This window comes from Lethenteron reissneri, chromosome 39 (genome assembly GCF_015708825.2).
Source record: "Lethenteron reissneri isolate LAM-NWPU_2019-01 chromosome 39, ASM1570882v1, whole genome shotgun sequence".
Lineage (NCBI taxonomy): Eukaryota > Metazoa > Chordata > Hyperoartia > Petromyzontiformes > Petromyzontidae > Lethenteron > Lethenteron reissneri.
In genome coordinates this window covers 6,562,028-6,580,541 of record NC_083817.1, presented here as the reverse complement: position 1 = coordinate 6,580,541, position 18,514 = coordinate 6,562,028, and the positions used below count along the sequence as shown (strand labels likewise).

The 18,514-nt window shown below is 46.1% G+C and overlaps 1 protein-coding gene across 1 annotated transcript; it reads right to left on the bottom strand.

Annotated features, from left to right (window-relative positions):
- Positions 1-715: 715 nt before the first annotated feature.
- On the bottom strand, positions 716-17,603 carry LOC133352056 (von Willebrand factor C domain-containing protein 2-like). The gene is made up of 3 exons (XM_061567783.1): positions 16,692-17,603; positions 8,500-8,629; positions 716-5,454 (listed from the first exon to the last, which is right to left on the bottom strand). The coding sequence occupies exons 1-3, from the start codon at positions 17,046-17,048 to the stop codon at positions 5,210-5,212; spliced, it is 732 nt and encodes a 243-aa protein (XP_061423767.1). The 5' UTR covers positions 17,049-17,603; the 3' UTR covers positions 716-5,209.
- Positions 17,604-18,514: the final 911 nt, after the last annotated feature.

Below are 18,514 nucleotides of genomic sequence, written 5' to 3'. Positions count from 1 at the left end.
TCTATGTCGGAGGGCACAGCTTCCTCCTTCGGCAGACAGAGGGTGGCAGTGTGGGTGGTCCTTTAATTGACGACCGACTGTTCTGTAATTCACGGTGTTCTGCCTCACGGCAGGTGTGTTGCTCCATGCGGGAGTGGGGGTGTGTGTATACAGGAATCTGCTGTTTTGAGGTTGAGGTTGGTCACGTGACCAGGAAGTTCCGATTTGACAGCCCTTCAGCCACGAGGCCGGTGGATCCGCCATTACACAGAGTTCAAGATGGCGGCACACATCGCGTCTCAGTGAAGCCAGCTGTAATTGGATATTGACTTTAAGAAGCATTGTCTGTAAGCTCGTTTATGTTCTTATAATACTGGGGATGCTGTTATAATGTTAGAATGGCCGTTATAATGCTGTAAATGCCTTTATAATGCTGTTAAATTGTTATGATAAATGCGAGGCCTAGTTAACAACGAAGCCTGCAACACAAATGTTCTTGCTGTGAATTTCACACCTGATGATGATTGCTTGTGTTGCAGTCGAAACGTCGTGAGAATTTTTGTTGTTTTATATTTATATTATTTTATTATTTCCCTTCTACGTGACTTTACCGAAAGAACCAATAATATTATTTCACTTTGTTTACATGATTTTTAAATGACAGTAACAATAACATAGAAATCATCAGTTGATGTCCGTATCATTTTGGGGGGAAAACAACATATTAACTGGAAAAAAGCTTTTCAAAGGATTTTATTCTTCGACGGTTCAGTTGCTCACATCTTGTTAATGACAACGCTGTACTAGACAAGCAATACATTTGCACGTGTAAACTTATGCAAATGCCAGGTTTACATGAATAATGTGTATAGATTGATAAGCAGATAAAGCAATGTAAAAGATTTTCACAATAAGGTGACCAGGTATCCTTGCAATTTATTGACAGGTTTTACAATTGAACATGCACTATGTCAAAGTAAAAAAAAAGGAATAAATAAGATAAAAGAATATTAAAACCATATGCTGCTCTATTGATTAACTACGTACGCACGATCTGCTGTGCCACATCACAGCAAAACCTATACGTGTGTTCTTGCAATACATTCTGTGTAACCTTAGACACATGTAAAAATAAACATTAAACGGTTAACAGTTAACGTTTTTGCCCACAAACATTTCTGGGCACAACTTTTTCCGTAACTTCTGGCCAGTGTGGTATTGATCAAAGAGCCAATTTTTTGCATTATTTTTGTATCACCATATGTAGGGCTTAATCCTTTTGTTTTTACTTGTTGAATACCAAACTAAAAACAAACGTTGTGTTATTAGCTGTGCTTTTGGGTTGTACAACGTGTTGCTCGGCATTATGTCGGACGATTCGCTGCACTGAATTTAATGCAATACGTGTAGAAGCTCCTGGAACGTGGAGTGAAACGTCGGACCACATACCAAAGAACACGCGGTAACAACCCAGAATACTTTAGAGAGCTACCCTGCCCAGCCGCGACCTGCGCCAGAGTTCATATCTAAAATTGCCCTTCTGTTCAACCAATGGCGTTCATTTTTAGAAAGTAAATTATACTAATTTAACTGTCACTTCAAGACCAAAAAAATAAAAAAAATAATTATCTGAGCTCTGCATCAGAGCTGCGTTTAGAGTTTATGTTGCAGGCATTCTATTATAGTTAAGTTTGTCGGCAATTTGAAAACAAAAAGTTAAGTATTTATGCAAAGCATACTTTACCGTGACACAATCATTACAAAATGTGCCGTTTAATTAGGGCTGCGATCGCGTAAAGTACAAAGAGTCGTCTTAAACTCACGCTTTCACGGGTGAAAACGATTGCGTGTGTGTAAAAGCACAGAAAATAAACTTTCTGCGGATTCCCGAAGGTATGCCAAGTGGCTCATACGTTTTTGGGGATCCTTGTCTGATGCCAAGCAACGCTTCAAGGGGCACGTGAAACGATGATGAAGATGATGACAATAATATAATATTGTCTAATACTGTTAATTCAATCTCTAAAATCGTAATATTACAGCGCTGAGGAATGTGGAGTGTGCCCGGGTATTCATCTTAAAGCCTACCATGGCATTTCTTTTTCAAGAGTTTAGTTTCACGTAATTACATTTTGCCCATTAGTGGTAACACAGGAGCACGTCGTCATCATTGTCATCATAGTCGTAATGTTCTATACAAAATAATATTGCGCTTGTGGAACGAATTGCCTCGAACTCCCTGAACATTCTAAAAGTCATCGTTGACATTTGAGAAACTCAAAAGTCATTTAGTGTCGGGCCTTGAACCAATAACTCATTTCGAAAACTGAATCTTGCTGGCTACTTGTTCGACTACAAGATGGTCAGGTGATATAATTAATACAGGTAGGAACAACAGTTCCACACTGCCCACCAGGGATTCATTGTCTGTCGTGCATAGCCACGCCCTCGATTTGTATTTCATAGAGCGCTTCGGGCGGGCTCAGCACCACGTGACGTGCCGCCCCACGCAGCTTGTGCCGCGTGACACGGATCGCACGAATGCGTTGTCCAACCAAGTTCCTATTTCCTATTTGCCCACTCCGAAGGAACGTGTTGCAAATAGATTATTAAATCCATCTGTGCAGAGCTTTTGAGTGTTACCCCCTCATGTGTGGGAGTTTTCTCCTGGTACTCTGATTTCCTCGCACATGCCTCTCAATAATGGAATTCCCAAACTTCCCAAAAAGGGATTTCAGAATTTATTTGCAATAGGCAGATTTGGTCAATGCCACAGTTAAATGAAATTGTGGCATTGCTGCTGTCCCTGAAATGTAGTGTACCATGCGAAGAAAGGGTGCGCGTTTATGCACATTTGTAAAGTGTGGTTGACACAAACATATCGCAACCTAGTTTTAACACATATGATGAAAATTGTCCGTGCTCTGGAGTAAATCACTTGTGCGCAGGGCTTACTGAATAGTTTTGCCTAGAGTAGGCACGCGACTAATAGCCACAACCGCAGCGGGAGGTATAGCACTGAAATGAAGCCCTGCCAGTAAGCATTTACCAGGTGGCTGTAAGTTTTTATACATATTTAATTTTGGCGTGAACATTCCACACCTAAGATGTGTGCTGTGTGATTTTAACAGGCTCCCTGGCAGGCTGGTGTGCTCACTAATTGCCCGCTGGGCAAGTCGACCTGGTCAGCGTTTGTCTTACTGCTCATCACCCATCACAGGTCGTCGTCAACGTTAGTAACACTCCTCTAAAATTTATATCGACATTGTTGCACTGTCACAATAATGCCATCGTCACGGACAACAACAACAACATAGACCATATCTTAAATTTTTAAAATACCGACAAGTTCTTTGTGATTTTTTTCCGCTGATGATGGAGAGACGTGGGCACCCATACCCATGAGGTAGGTGGTGCAGTATTTTGCACGGCTCAAAGTCGCATGAATGGATACAAAATGTCAATTGAACGTTCTCCCTTTTTTCCCCACCCCATCACATACGTGTATTACTGAGTAGCGAAACTTTGGGGCTAATGATATGAAGTGATAGGCAACTAAGCCATTAAAATAATCATATGTTGAACTTTCGCACCATATGTAGCCAACTGTGCTGATCGGATGTGCGGAACAATGCGTCACAAGGTGGTCGGGTGGTGGGACAGGAGTTATGTTTAGGAAACAGTGGCATGTGTGGCTCCAATTGGTGGGTTAATACGGTTGCTGGAAAATGCCACCTTTGCTTTTCCAGCATCAGTTGATTACGGGCCAAGTGCTTTCCTAGAACATTTGGAATGCGGAGGCAATAGCTTCATCAGAGCTTCTTCCAGGAGGTAGGAACGAAGTTCACTCAGCTTTTCTGCAATGAGCATCCAACTCACAATCCATCTCACAATCAAGGGGATGAGTTCACACCCGAGTCTGGGATCAATTTAGCCCCTCACCTCTGCAAGCACAATAAAACGAGGATCCCATTATAGAAAGCGGTTGCCTTAAAGAGGACTGGCTCCCCACCATGGGGAATGGGGAGTGTTCACCGCTGACTCAACGGAGGTGAGCACCGCAGCGGAAGCCTCAACAGTCTGTCACGAGTTTGTACATTACCACAAAGTTCCCGATTATAAATTCATCACTTGCCACCTGAAACTGGGAAGGCGAAAAAAAACTCCCAAGGTAGAGGTTTTTTTTTGCGGTAGAAGTGGGGCGACTTTTGGCCGAGATTACGAAGTCAACGTTAGACAACCCCGTGTCCTTGACCACCCCACTCGGTCGACACACGGGGCACAACTCTTCTTCGTGGAGCAGGAGTGGTCGGGGTCCGTTTAGGCTATTGGCAAGACTAAGCTTCGCCACGGTTTGCTTACCAGGACGTCTGCCCCCCCGACCGGGCTGAAGGTAACGTGGGACACGCAAAAAAACACAAAGATCCCCTCATATAGCATTAACAGACTGTTGTGGCAAGTGCTGTTAGTCAGCATTTATGAAGGCTGGCACTCTGGCACGCGAGGGGGTGGGCAGCACCATGCCCGGACGCCAACTCTGTCCCCCCGCAGTGGTGATATTTACACACCTCATCAGATACTCATTTGAGGATAAGTCGACCTCGGGGAGACCCAGGACCGGTTCAAATAATCGTCAATGGTGTTGGCCGTGAGCGGGAATCGAACTCAGGCCGCCGGATTCGTGGTGCAGTGCGCTAACTACTACACTACATGGGATACAGATGCATACACACACATACACAAAGATGCACGCGCACACAAAGATGCACACACGCACACCAACACTGGGCGACATAAGTAATGAATACGACGAAATAGCGACGTCTTCCACAGTCGTTCTACTTATATGATTCGGATTGCCATCTCTGAGGGACAAACCACTTAAACATATCGTGAGAATAATATGTTGTATAAGCTGAAAATGGGAGAACCACGTGTTAATGCATCATCTCGTGTGGTGGCAATCTTACATAACTGACAAAAAAACTAGACTTTTAACTTTCCCCAGGGGGAACAGTTTACTGGATTTCCAGCACAGCCGCGATTATGGGAGAAAACCAGGACAAGGTGGGAACGCTATAGCAACAATAATAATAATATAACCCAGACGTCGGTGTTGACGTCGTAGGGTCGCTTATGTCTGCAGCCGCACCAGTCGGCCAAATGGTTGCAACGCCGTGCGATGTAGGGAAAGGCGCCACCGTACGAACGCAACCCCTCGTGGCACTCTTCAGAGGACTCCCTGCTGCTGCTGCCGTCCCGTCTCCACCGCCGTCGCCGCCTCGGCCGCTTCCTCCTCCCCCTGCTGGCCGGACGCGCACCTGCGGAGGCGTTCGCAGCGCGCCACGCGGTTGCCCTCCCAGTAGCCGGCCTCGAGGCCATCGTGGCAACGGCAGCGCGTGCACTCGTCCAGCCACACGTGGCTCCCGCCGGGGATCACGCGCCGCCCGCCGGCGTCCGCATAGCAGTTGGGACCTGGCGGGGCAGGGCGGGGAGTAGGTGCCACAGTGAAAGGTCAAGAGGTCAAGAGGTCATCGTGACCCAGGGGATGAGCGGTCATTGTAGAGGTATCGCAAGGTCTGAGCTCAGCGACCGCCTTGGTTGATGCTGCAAGCATGTGGGCGCCATGGTGGCGATATGTTAACTACCCTCACCTAGTATACAGGAGGTCGTGGGTTAGATCCTGATGCCTGTTGTATATCTGGAGTATATATGTCACTCCCCGTGGTTGGGTGGATTTTTTTCGGGTCCTCCAGTTTTTTCCTCCATATTTAGAATCAACATGGATTCAGATTATTGAGCTGCTATACGTGACCACGTGATACGCCATTTAATTGAGCTATAATTTGTGGCCAGGTCGCTTTCGGAAGAAAAAAAAACGGTATAGCTCAGTGGGCCTTACCTGGTAAAATAAAAATTACATATATGTTAATTATCATTATTACGATTGTTTACCTAGGAAAACATCACTGAGTCTCATGACTTTTTTTAGGAGAGACCTGCCGAGTTCAATGCAATGTACGCGCCGTCTGCTTCACGGTTGACGTTAAATATCCCGCGGCATTTTTCGAAAAAGACGAGGAGTTCCAACGGATGCCTGTGTCGCAGTCCAAATTCGATCTACACATCGGACGGAGCGACAAGTTATTTCATTGGCGGGGGGGGGGGGGGGGGAATCTCGCAACAACAACGCACCCTGCTGGCAGACTCACGTGCAGATGAAGACAGCTGCCACTGAGGGGCAATCCCCTTTATCTAGACTTCAGCGGGGCAATGGAACAGTTGAGATGAGATGTGATTAAAAAAAGCACTTTGACTCACGGAGGAATTTAAGTGCTCTACATAATGCACATCCTTATCCTTCATCCGGTTCATGCCATCGCATCTGGCTTTCGCTTTTTTTCCGCTAGAGCCCTTGGCTGTTGCACAGTCGACACGTCTAACTGTCCACACATTTATAATTTACAAGGATAAGAACGCGAATGAGCTAACAGCCTTCACCTGTCTTTATCTCTGCAACTTATTTCACCAAACGCTGTATTACCCCTTACCGGAAACGGTAAGGGGTTTGACAATACAATGGCTGGGGAGATATCACGTTTCGCGGCCGAGGTGAGAGATAAGTGAATGCACTCTGATTATGGGCAGCGGGCAGTTTTATGCAGGATGCTATATCACCTCGGGCGCTGCCAATAACAAGAGTGGGACGTGCATTGAATGTGAAATTATCAATAATTCAGTCCGGTGGCAGGAGGTGTTTCCCACACCAGTGAGGTTCATGTTGTCAGGGACGACCAGCGGGTGCATCGTGGGTTTGCACTAATGAGCGATTAATTTACACATTGTTTCATTTACACGCATTTTTCTTCCTCGATGTCGCCCACGAATAAACTTTATATTATAATTTCATTTCTCTCTCTCTTTTTCTCCCACCATTTAAAGATATATATGTAACTGTTCTTATTTGTCTTCAATATATATATTTTCTCTATTTTTACTAATACTGTGCCACTTTGTGAGGAAGTCAACAGTAGTTTGATATACTGGATCCCTCCATATGAATACGTAGCTTCCACTGCTGGCTCAGGGGCTGTAAACTGGAGATAAGCACCATCTGAATGCTGATTTGAGCCAGAAATTACGTTGACCTGACATCACGTACATGACATGTGGCTTATTTATATACTTGTTCATCAAGCTGCGCATTCTTTACCTTGCTGTCCTGACAACATAACAATGTTGACGTCAGTCCTTCAGTCTACATTCAATGAGTATTCCTGCTGCGTAGGTTTTCGAGTGGGTCCGTGCACTGCTTGTCATCACGTCCGACGTTTCAGCTCCCACGTGCTGGGAGCTTCTTCAGGGACCGAATAGCTCCCAGCACGTGGTGCAAAACTTCGTGCGTCGTGCCGACCAACGTGCGATACACATCGAAGAGCTGTGTAGTTTGTATGAATGCATATATGTTAAACTTCTTTCACACCGTACGTAGCCAACCGTGCTTAATCGGAGGTGCAGGGTGAGAGACAACAACATCGCTTGTCGATGCCAGGTCTATGTGCGTATTGCTCATATGCTGAACAGTCACAAGAGGGCGCAGATGCGTTACTCCAGTAGGACAGGTCTCTTGCTTTGATGTCTCAGTATGTGGCCTCTGGCCTGCCTATACTAAGCACATCCATTCATGAAATCCAATTAGGAACATTTCTCCCCCACTTCATACAATGCCAGACATTCCTTTTAAAATAGATATTGCCTTTCAACCATCTCTCAACTTGAGTGATGTAAATATTAATGGGCACCAAACCAGAGACGAAAACCACACAAAATCACACACACACACGTGCAAAAAATCCATCTATTATTTATAATGTCCATCTCTTTGACTATCCACTGCTGGATGACTTCCTCATGCAAAGTGTGTAAGTCATCGGGGTTGTTTGTATGTATGTAAGTTGAACATCTTCTAACCGGAGGTTTGACATTACTTCACCACGCTGGTTGCTGTGGGTTTCGTGAAAGTGGGCGACCAGGACCAGTTCAGATACCACTCCAGTCGTCGGGGTCATAGCGCAGTGTGCTAACCGCTGAACCACCGCTCCATCCGATTAATAATAAATTGGTCTATAATGCAGTCATGTATTTGAAATTAAGAGCCAACCTATTCACGTATGTCAATATCCGAGCCAATGGAGGAAGCATGCATGTTGTGCTGGAAACAAGGGGAAATGTATCGGAGAAAATGCACATGCACGAGGGGGCAACACTCTATCCCGTATAGAAGAGACAGATGTGACCGTTAGTCCCCAATGCACTCTTAAATATAGACTGAAGACTCATTTATGTAGAGGTGCTTTTTGTGTTTAGTTTGGTGTCCTTCCCCCGCACCTCCGATAAGCACGGTTGGCTACGCACGGCGCAAAAGAAGTTCAACATACGTACATACTCTGCTCTACCTCCCCGCCATCTCCTCGTGAGCCAGGGTGCGTGGCAGATCGCGAACCGTGCCCTCACGCTCACCGTCCTTGCAGGTGGGGCAGCAGTCGCCCTTCTCGTACACGGGGTTGACGCAGGGAGGGGGAGCGCAGTCGGCGACCAGACAGCGCGGGATCCCGTCCAGCTCGCACGTGCACTGCTCGCAGGCGGACGGCTGCTCGCCAAAGGTGGAATGGAAAATAATCCCGTACGGTTATTCAACGAAATGCATGACTCTGAGGTCGAAGCGATCTGCTGCTCAAATTAAAACTATGAACTTAACTGGAAACTTTTTTCTAACCAGGTAAGGTACACAGATATATAGCTCTTTTTCACATGCGATCTGGCCACCAATGATAGCTCAGTGGAGTAGCTTATCGCGTGTAAATTTATAGCAGCCAAATACTCTGAACGTGCGTTTCTAAATGTGGAGGGAAAAACCGGAGGACCCGGATGAAAATCCACACGACTACGGGGAGAACATGCAAACTCAAAACATACAGCAGGCATCGAGGTCGCGATCAAACCCACGACCTGTATACCAGGCGAGGTAATTAACATCTCGCCACCGGGGCATCCCAAATGAGCACTGAGGTGGCGCCCATTTCCTCTTTCTCCATCTCGGAGCCGTAGAAGGAAATTATACGTTCCTGTGGCAGAGGTTAGTTTATCCGTAGGACAACTGCTGTTGACTTCCCCACAAAGTTGTACCTTATTTTTTAGAAACCCCAAGAGAGACCATGAGCCGAGTCATTTCACAACTAGGATTTGAACTGGCATCCTTCTAATTGCGAGCCTGGCCACTTAAAATTATAGAGTGAAATTGGAAAACACAATAATACAGCACAGTTTTATTATTATTGTTATATAACGTACTTTGGATTTTTAAAACATCATAATGCGACCGCATCTCAAGGCGGAAAGGGACGCAATGCTATGTGATGAGCTGAAATAGGGTCAGGGTGTGATGGTAAGGCATAAAAATTGGTCATAATGTGATGGGAAGTGATGGGTTCCACATCGTATGGATGTGTTCGTATGACATGTAGATTAAATGGGTCAAGATCACTTGGGATGGCGATGCCAGATGTTCTTCTTCCCAAAGTGTGTCCCAATGTTTTTGTACCTTGGAGATATGTATGTCTGTTGAACTTCTTTTCTTACATAGCCAACCGTGCTAATCGAGAGGTAGCAACTCTAGATGAGGCTAGTCTATGATGGGATTAAAAAAAATGCTTCTCTTAAGAGTAGGCCTGCCTCCGCTGTGTTCAGACTCGAGCAGTTTCAGCCGCAAGCAGAAATCCACGTGGGGCTTGGTGGAATTTCAGGACATCCAGCTTTTCTCTACCGCTCGTGTAAACGTGTGTATTCGTGTAGCCACTGGAGCGGCAGTGAATTTGGCAGAGAAAATAGATCAGAGACGAATGGAAGCCTCATCAGTGGCTCCCCTCCGGAGACTCCACAACCCGAAGCCGTCAGTGCCCAGCTGCAATGTGAAAAGGTAATTTGAAACGGGACGCGCATATTCCCAACCGTACTTGCGTACGTGCGTGCGTCCATGTCCTGCTCAGCTCACGGCCAACACCAGTGACTATTATCTAAACTGGTCCTGGGGCTCCCCTAGGTCGACTCAGCCTCATATGAGTACCTGATGTGGTGTGTGAACATCAGCACTGGGGAGATAAAGGCGGCCGGGCTTGGTGCTAGCCACCCAACCCCTAGTCTGCCGTGTCAGCCTTCATAGGTGCTCGCTAACAACACTTGCCCCAAAAGTCTGTGAAGGCTATATGGGAGGTCTTTGTCTTTGTGTATTTGTGCATTGAAATGGCTTGGTTCAGTGGTGGTGCTAGCCCATTGGGGGTCATAAACAGACATACTTGGGGACTGCCTTTCAATGTAAACTCCTAGTAAAGAGATATAAACAAGAGGTAGAGATGTAATGAGATAAGAAAACATGCAGACAAAAATATAGATTAAGTGAAATGAGATAAGAGAGATGCACACAAGATAGAGATGACACAGATTAATTGCTTCTGTTACGTTTATTTCCTTGTTATGTTTATTTTAATATGAACCTCTATTTAAAGCCCCCTTATTTTCCATGAATCCAAGAGCCATTGGGCTTCTTGGTATCATACACTTGTGCTTGGTTTACTTGATGCCAAGCGCCACCACTCACTTGATTGTATGTGCATCGGTTGTTGAGAAAATGTTCGGTTATGATAATGATTATTTTGGCAGCGTCATACCTGAATTTGTTTTAGCCCATGAGCCAGCGTTCTATGCGTGGCCAGGTGCGCTGCATTAAAATTGGACCAATTAACAGTGATCAGTCGAACTGGAGATCGAATTATATTGTATAGACGGTGGCCAAATTAATCAGTTTTTAAAATAATCCCTGTAGTAGGTCAGCCGTGCGATGGCTATGAATCGCGGTCGTCACTTGATAACACACATCACGACTCTGTGTTGCCTCTAAAAATATACAGCTAATATATTTTGGTAAATATGAAATGAGATGTGGATACCATCCATTATTAATCATTTATGAGCACAGAACCAACATGGATGGAATCCACATTGTAACCCTTAGCGTGGAAGTGAAATTAATGATGTATGGAGGCTTTTAGTGAAAGATGTCCCACACCAAATGTACACGTTTCAGCTATACTCAAAAGTAATTAATATTGTAAAGTGAAATCCTGATAATAGGTTTTTCCCCTTTAATCTGGCAACAAAACAGGTGTTAAGATGTTAAAACACCAAACTGAAACCTTTTACAAGGAACCATGTCTACATTAACCACAATGCTTGCGGTCAGAATGCAAACTAAAAACATACTCTGATAATATATGCATTGTCCTTGAAACTGATTGGTCCACACCAGAGACAGCTTTCTTTTGAGCCTCGTCTCAAACGGTGTTGACCAGAGGACGCCAAAATGCGTACAAATCCTGTATGCGAGTCTGCAATCTCTTCAAACTAACTTATACACTCCAGATAAAGGTGCAGCCCTCCAATTTTTTTCTACCACCACTGCTACAAGAGGGAGCTCCAGAGAACCCTTCATGGAGATATTTTTTGCAAACTATTCCACGCTTAAATTTCGATTTAAAGCTTTCGTGACTGCAGGGATTCATCTTCTTGGTTCTTTCGGTAAAGTCACGTAGAAGGGAAGTAATAAAATAATAAAAATAAAACATAATACAATACTTATCACGACGTTTCGGCCACAACGCAAGCAGCCAGACGTCTTGGGAGCAGTGGGAGTCCCTCCACGTTACCCCACCACACACGACCTGCCAATCGACGAACTTAACTGTTGTGTTACACTCCGCTGCTCCGGATGCAGTTGTCTGGCTTGACCACCTGAATGTGAAATTGTAGTTTGCTGCTCTGAGTCCACATCAGCCATACTGCTGGGTGGACAGAGGTGGTCGGGGTGATTTAAGAAACTCTCTTCATTGTTTCAACTGTTGCCCTGAGACAGCGGTCGGGAACCTATGGCTCGCGAGCCATATATGGCTCTTCTGGTGACGGCATATGACTCCCAGACAATTTTGAGTTGAAAAAAAAATACAAAAATCAGTTTGGAACTGATTTAAAAATACTTGTGATATTGCTTAATAATACTGTGTCATTTTAAAGTAAACAGAAATTAGTTTTGAAGATAAATTTCACGGGTCACGGGGCCTCAACGCCTGCATGAAGCTCAACCTCACCACGTACGAACCAGACTACAAGGCCATCAGCAAAACCATGCAGCACCAGAAGTCGCATTAAAAGTGATACATATTTAATGTATTATACGTTAAAAATACTATATGGCTCTCAATGCAATATATTTAGAAATATTTGGCTTTTATGGCTCTCCCAGTCAAAAAGGTTCCCGACCCCTGCCCTGAGATATCAAACTAGAAACCTCTGGATTGCAAGTCCAGTGTGCGCAACCATGACACTGGCAGCATCTCAAGATTGTAAAATATAATCCGAAATGCATGTCTGTAACCCAAATGTAAATGATGTGCGTATTATAATTGTTTTACAATCAATAATCTTAGCCCTAGCGCATTTCACAATATGAGCCAGAAAACAAAGTTAATAATTACGTCTTTCCCATGACCAAAAATGTCCACCATCTGTGCTCCGCTGTTCCAAATTGTAGAGAGAGGAACAAATTAGTCTGGGTCTCTTTGGCACTTTGCCATATGCCTCATGTTTTCCGTTTTGCCGAGGAGGCTGCCTGTCCGTGTGTGTGCCTGTCTAGCATCTCCCAGGAGCTCGTATTTTCTCACAAGTTCTAGGTAAACGCAGCATTGCGAGTTCGTGGGAAGCGAAAAATGCGTGGGTTCCACACGCTCTCGTTTCTATCTGACGTGCGTTGGTTCCTATCACGGGAGGGCAGGGACAGAAACGCGCCTGTGAATATTAACGAAAACGAACTGCGATGTCAACCAAAAAAAAGAACAAAACTCTGACCGGAATGAAAATGCCGAGGTCACAGAACGGACCCAGATTGAGCCAGATGTGCTTCCTTATAACGCTCACCGCATGCGTGCGTGCAAACGGGACGGTCCCTCGGGTGTGACTTTAATGCAAATATGTGGCGTATTGTGGGCCGAGATGGTAACTACCTCGCCTGTTATGCAGGCCGCTCATGGGTTCGATCCTGATCCCGACTCTGACGCCTGCTGTATATTTGAAGTTTGCATGTCTCTCTCTCTCTCTCTCCCCGCGGTTATGTTGATTTTTCTAGGGATTCTCTGGTTTTCCCCTCCACATTTAGAATCAACGTCACGCGTTTGGAGTATTTGGCTGCTACAAATTCCCATGCGACAAGCCACTTCGTTGAGCTATGCTTTGTGATGGCCAGGTCGCTTCTGAGAAAAAAAAGCTGTACAGCTCGTTGTGCCTCACCTGATAAAATAAAAACATTTGTTTAGTTTTATAGCTTAGTGTGTGCGCGCGTGCACAGTGTGTCAACTTTGACAGCAGCGCTGACGTCAATGCACGTGTTCCAACCCCCATCCCATCGTGAAATAATGGGAAGGCCGTCACCCCCCCCCCCCCCACTTCTCGTGCAGCGATGCAAAGATTCCGAGAGCGAGTGCACCGCGTTGCCTGTGCAACTGTTGGCTGGCGACGACTGACATTGTTAGGGGGGGGAGGCGCAGAGGTTGGTGGCGAGAGAAGAGAGAGGGAGTCTGTAGAGATGGGGGGGGGGGGGGAGAGAAAGAGAGGGGCATGGCAACTGGTACCGGGCACCCAAGAACTCTCAGTCTCGTAATAAAACGATGGGTCGGTTGGGTGAGAGGTCATGTGGGTTTTGAGCGAAAGGAAGAGAGAGAGACAGAGGGATGGGAAGGAGTTTGTCCCTAATCGCTTTGTGTGCCTCCAGTGAGCCGTTGGGACTGTGTGGGTCAACCCGCGGCCACCTGTCTGCAACTGTGTGGGAGCAGCACATGCTGTGTTGACCGCGCGCCCGATGCATTCGTTTCCAGCCTTGCATACCATACAAAGCTCTCCTCTGTCTGGCCAAGAATTGTATATGGGTCCAATTACGTACTCTATCGTCACACTGATCATTCCGAATAAATGTCTTATGCAACGTTGGTTAGCACACTGAGCGGTCGACGGTTCGATCTCCAGGTGCGGTATTTCTTAAATTCACCCCCTTCCGTCCCCCCGCCTCTGTACACCCAGCAGTATATCTTAGTTTGGGATACTCCCACCTGTTTCCAATATTCATGGCCAGGCCAGCATCGAGCAGTAGGAATTAATACGCTGTAGAGGCTCTTCTTCCAGCAGCGGCGTAGGCAGGAAATTGCAGGGCTGCACCTTAACCTTTCACTTATTAGGTAAGCTATCTCACGATGACTTCTGTATGAATTTGAAAAAAACTATCTCTTTTCTGCGTAACAGCAATGAGAATGGATCAGATTAGTTGTAGTCACGACTTTGCTCCTGTGTTATCTATATAAGCTCTATAATTACTGTAATTGTGGATGCCTTAAATCAGTGGTGTGGTCATTCATGAATATTTGGTCCGACTTGAGCTGTCTAACTTAAACAAATAAACCTGTCGCTTAGCCAGTGGAAGTTTAATTATTATTTTTTATTTAAAATAGGTCACTGATATCCGTCAATGACTCGCGGTTTTACTCGACTCGCCCTCTTCTACGATATCATAATAAGGAGCAGCAACAATGGCAGCAGATGCAGCGGCGGCAGCAGCGAAAGGCTATCGTGAATTAATTGTTGTTGTTTATTTGTACTGCAGGCAAATGCCGCGAAGGAAATGCTTGTTTATGTCAATGAGTGCTGTTTGTAGTTGGCCCCTGGCTGCGCCAATGCGCAGCACTTCTTCTCACGCGACAAAGATCAAACCCCTTCTTACATTTATCTCCACCGCGATTTTCAAAAATGCAAACCTCTCTGCCAAAATGCCCTTCCAACCGCGCACCACATGGAAATGCTTCCAACGTATTAGACACTCGGTCAAAAATGCTTTGGCCAGTCATGAAACGGCGATCTTGCTATTTTTACGAGATGCTAAACCCTACGCGCGAAAGATTGCCACGTTCACTTGCATCCGGCGGAGCAGCGGTATAGCGGTTAGTGTCAAAGCCAATGAACCTCGACACATGAGTTTGATTGCCAGCCATGGCTAAACACCAGTGGTGAGTGATATATAAAGTGGTCACCCGCACTGACCAGCGTGGTGAAGTGTGGTAAAAAAAAAAACATGACTGACACAAACATGGGGAGGCCCGCATCCAGCAGTGGATTAACAAAGATCTGTAAAAATGTCATGTATTTATCAACTCTTAAGTCATAAACAGATATTTGTCTTATAGATACGACCCAATGTGATAAAATAAAATAATATTAAAAGCAGACAAACGTAAAATACACGCCTTAAAATTTACTCATTTAAAAGTTATGACAACTCAACGTACTTTTATTTTCCGCATAAAGCAATTGGTACCACTAATGGTTTGCCATTATCGGTGTTACCAAGTGGACCCAATCCAGATATTTTAACCTGTTGTATCACCTGAAATAAAAAAAAAACATTGCGTTCATGTCAAAAAATAAAAGTCACCCATTTGCCAACAGTTTTCCATCAACAACACTTTTCATCAGCCATGATTTAGCTACTGCTGGATGAAGGTCTCGCCACGGCATTACTTTCTCTCAACCCAGCGATGATGCCACAATCCAACTCGCTCCGGGCCACTGTCTGATCTCTTCGCTCCATCTCCATGCTGGTAATCCTCAAGGGCGTGTGCCCTCCGTTGACTGCACTTCCATCATCAGTCTCGTCCATATGCCACGATTATAGCTATATCCGATTAATGTCTTAACTGTCAATATCACGTCTCCAATGTCAGTGTCTATGTTGCTGATCCATCTGTTAAAGTAGAGGGACGTCAAAATCCTTTTTTTGTTGATAGGACTATCTGTTTGGCAGATTCATCCTATTTTCCGCAAATTATTTTGCAGATAAATGGAATAAATTCACAAATGACCCAGTAAATAATATTTTTCGTGATGCCCCCCACCCCCCCTACCCAGATAACCACGGATAAGAGGAATTCAACTGTGCTGTACTATAAAGGATGAGATCCCTATCTCACCTTCCAAGACTAGGCACGCCTTTAGGGGGCAATTTGGTCGTACTCCCCGATGTATATTTATCCTATGTTAGGCCATCGGAGGTCGCGTGGGGGGAAATTGAAGGCATTCCTACTTTTTTCAAGATGTCTGGCCAGCGTAGACGAGTATCCCACAACACTCTCACGCAAGGATCCTCTCTCTGTAGGCCCTTCAATTGGAGGCTCTTCTGCCAGCATTGGCATTAGCAGGTAATTGCACGGGTGCACCTTTTAGCTTGAGTGTCCCATGTTGGCAGGCGGCTTGCAGATTTTGCTGGCAAGACACGCGGTTGCACTCTACAATGTAAATTACATTCGAGGTTTCATCCGAAGGGTAACTAAAACCGCAACGTACATTTGGCCACAGTTCTTTGGAGTACACGGTGAATCTCAGTGAGCTCTCATTCACTTCAATCGAGTACACATTGAATCTCAGGGAACTCTTACTCACTTCAAAAAATTTACAAAGCAGTGAATCTCAGCGGTGAAAAATCTGTGTAAAAAAAACGCACCAAGGGACCGCCTGACCATCTATCACATCTCAATCATTCACAACCGTCCCCACCCCCTCTATCTCACCTGGAACTTGTGGCCCAGCTCGTACACGTGTCCCCGGTACTCGCAGCCGACCCGCTCGCATCGCGGGCAGCAGTCGCTCGGGTAGTGGCTCACGTGCACGCAGGCGGGCGGCAGCGCGGCGCACTCAGTGCGCGCGCACGCCGGACCCTCGGTCGTGCACTCGCACTGCGTGCAGTGGTCGGCGTCCGGGAAGAACCACTCGCCCACGTAGTAGACGCTGCCGTTGGCTCGGCAGGTGCGACCCGTTTGGTGGGCCACGGCGGCGGCGCTCGCCACCGGCAGGCAGCCGCACCAGGCGGAGAGCACGAGGAGGAGGAGACGCGGCGTGGGTGCCCGAGCGCGCAAAATTGGCCCCATCTTGATAATCGCACGCACGGTGGCACACTTTTCTCTCGCTCTCTCTCTGTCTCGCTGTGCGCTTGCTACAGTTGGCCGGAAAGGCTTCACACCAGAGCTGGTGTAATTTGTCGAAAGAGTTAATTCGCACTTTTGTTTTGCGCTAAATGTACAATACTTTAGTTAGCCGAAACGCGTGTTACTTTGAGGCTGATTTTTCTTTTCTTTTTAAATGTGTAACTCGAGCCAGACTGGCAATGCAATTTAAAACAAAAACGCTGCTCTCTACCACAGTTAAACGTTACTTATTAACATATACTGGACTTATAAAACAATGTATATATTTTCAAAACAACAGCACGCGTCCCGTTCGCTGGCGGCTCTTGGTAAACGCGAAGGAGACGGTGGTGAGTCGAGTCGGTTGCACACAGCGGGCTGAAGATGCTGGAGGTATTTGTGTTATGGCTGTTGCTGCTGCCTTGTGATCCTGTGAGTCTATACCGGCGAGACGCGCAGCAGATATGCATCTGTGCGCGGTCACTCTCTCTGGCTGTCGGGAGCTGCTGCCTCCTCCCTCCTCCTTCCTCGCACACCCCTCCAACCTCCATCCCCCCACGCCGTGCCCTGGGGAGTGGCTCGCATCGCAACCCACCCCAGTATGGAAATTCGTAATGCGTAATGCGCAAAAAGAGCTCATGGCTGGCGCTGGTGCGAGCGGCGTTGCGCACCGAAATCCGAGCGTGTTCGGAGTTGTTTGGGGATTCCCTTATTTTGTTGACAATGTTTGCTCCGAAATGTATTGCAACCGTGATATCGGTGTCGGCAAACAGCAGCAGGGGCCACCGATCTATCTACTGTTGCGTGAAGGCATCCCAAAAGCCATTATCATGGATAGTAAACCACTGCAGTCGGCGTTCCTTCAATTTGAGGAATCAAAAAACTACACGAATTATCTCTCTCTCTCCTGAAGGTCTCTCGGGACTTCAGACCTCGACATTGGCATTCAGTTCCTGGACGTACCGCTTACGCAAGAATATAAATTATACAAATGGATATACAGTTGAAATAGTCCACCTAGACCCTGCACACGATACTGATTTGCATCGCTTAATCTATTCTGTGGACGTACTCTCAGGCGCGTTCCATTCCTTGGTCGCCACTTAGTGGCGTAGTAACTACATGATCAGCTCGGGGTGGGGGGGGTGCGGCAATCGGTCTAGTGGGGCCCCAATATTTGATTTTTCTCGCACGGTCGCTCCTCGGCTTCTATATATCGCGGTTCCTCTTGCCTAAGCACATCACTGCACTCAAGGTCTCGAACATTTAACACTGTAGGGGCGCTCCATCTTCGCAAAATTCAACCACTACAGCTTAGAAGTACCTGCCAGAAATAAGTCATATTTAAAAAAAAACTTTTTAAAAAACACGCTTTCATGAAATGCACCGTACTCGTAATGGCAGAACTCCACGACTCCAGAAAGTGGGCC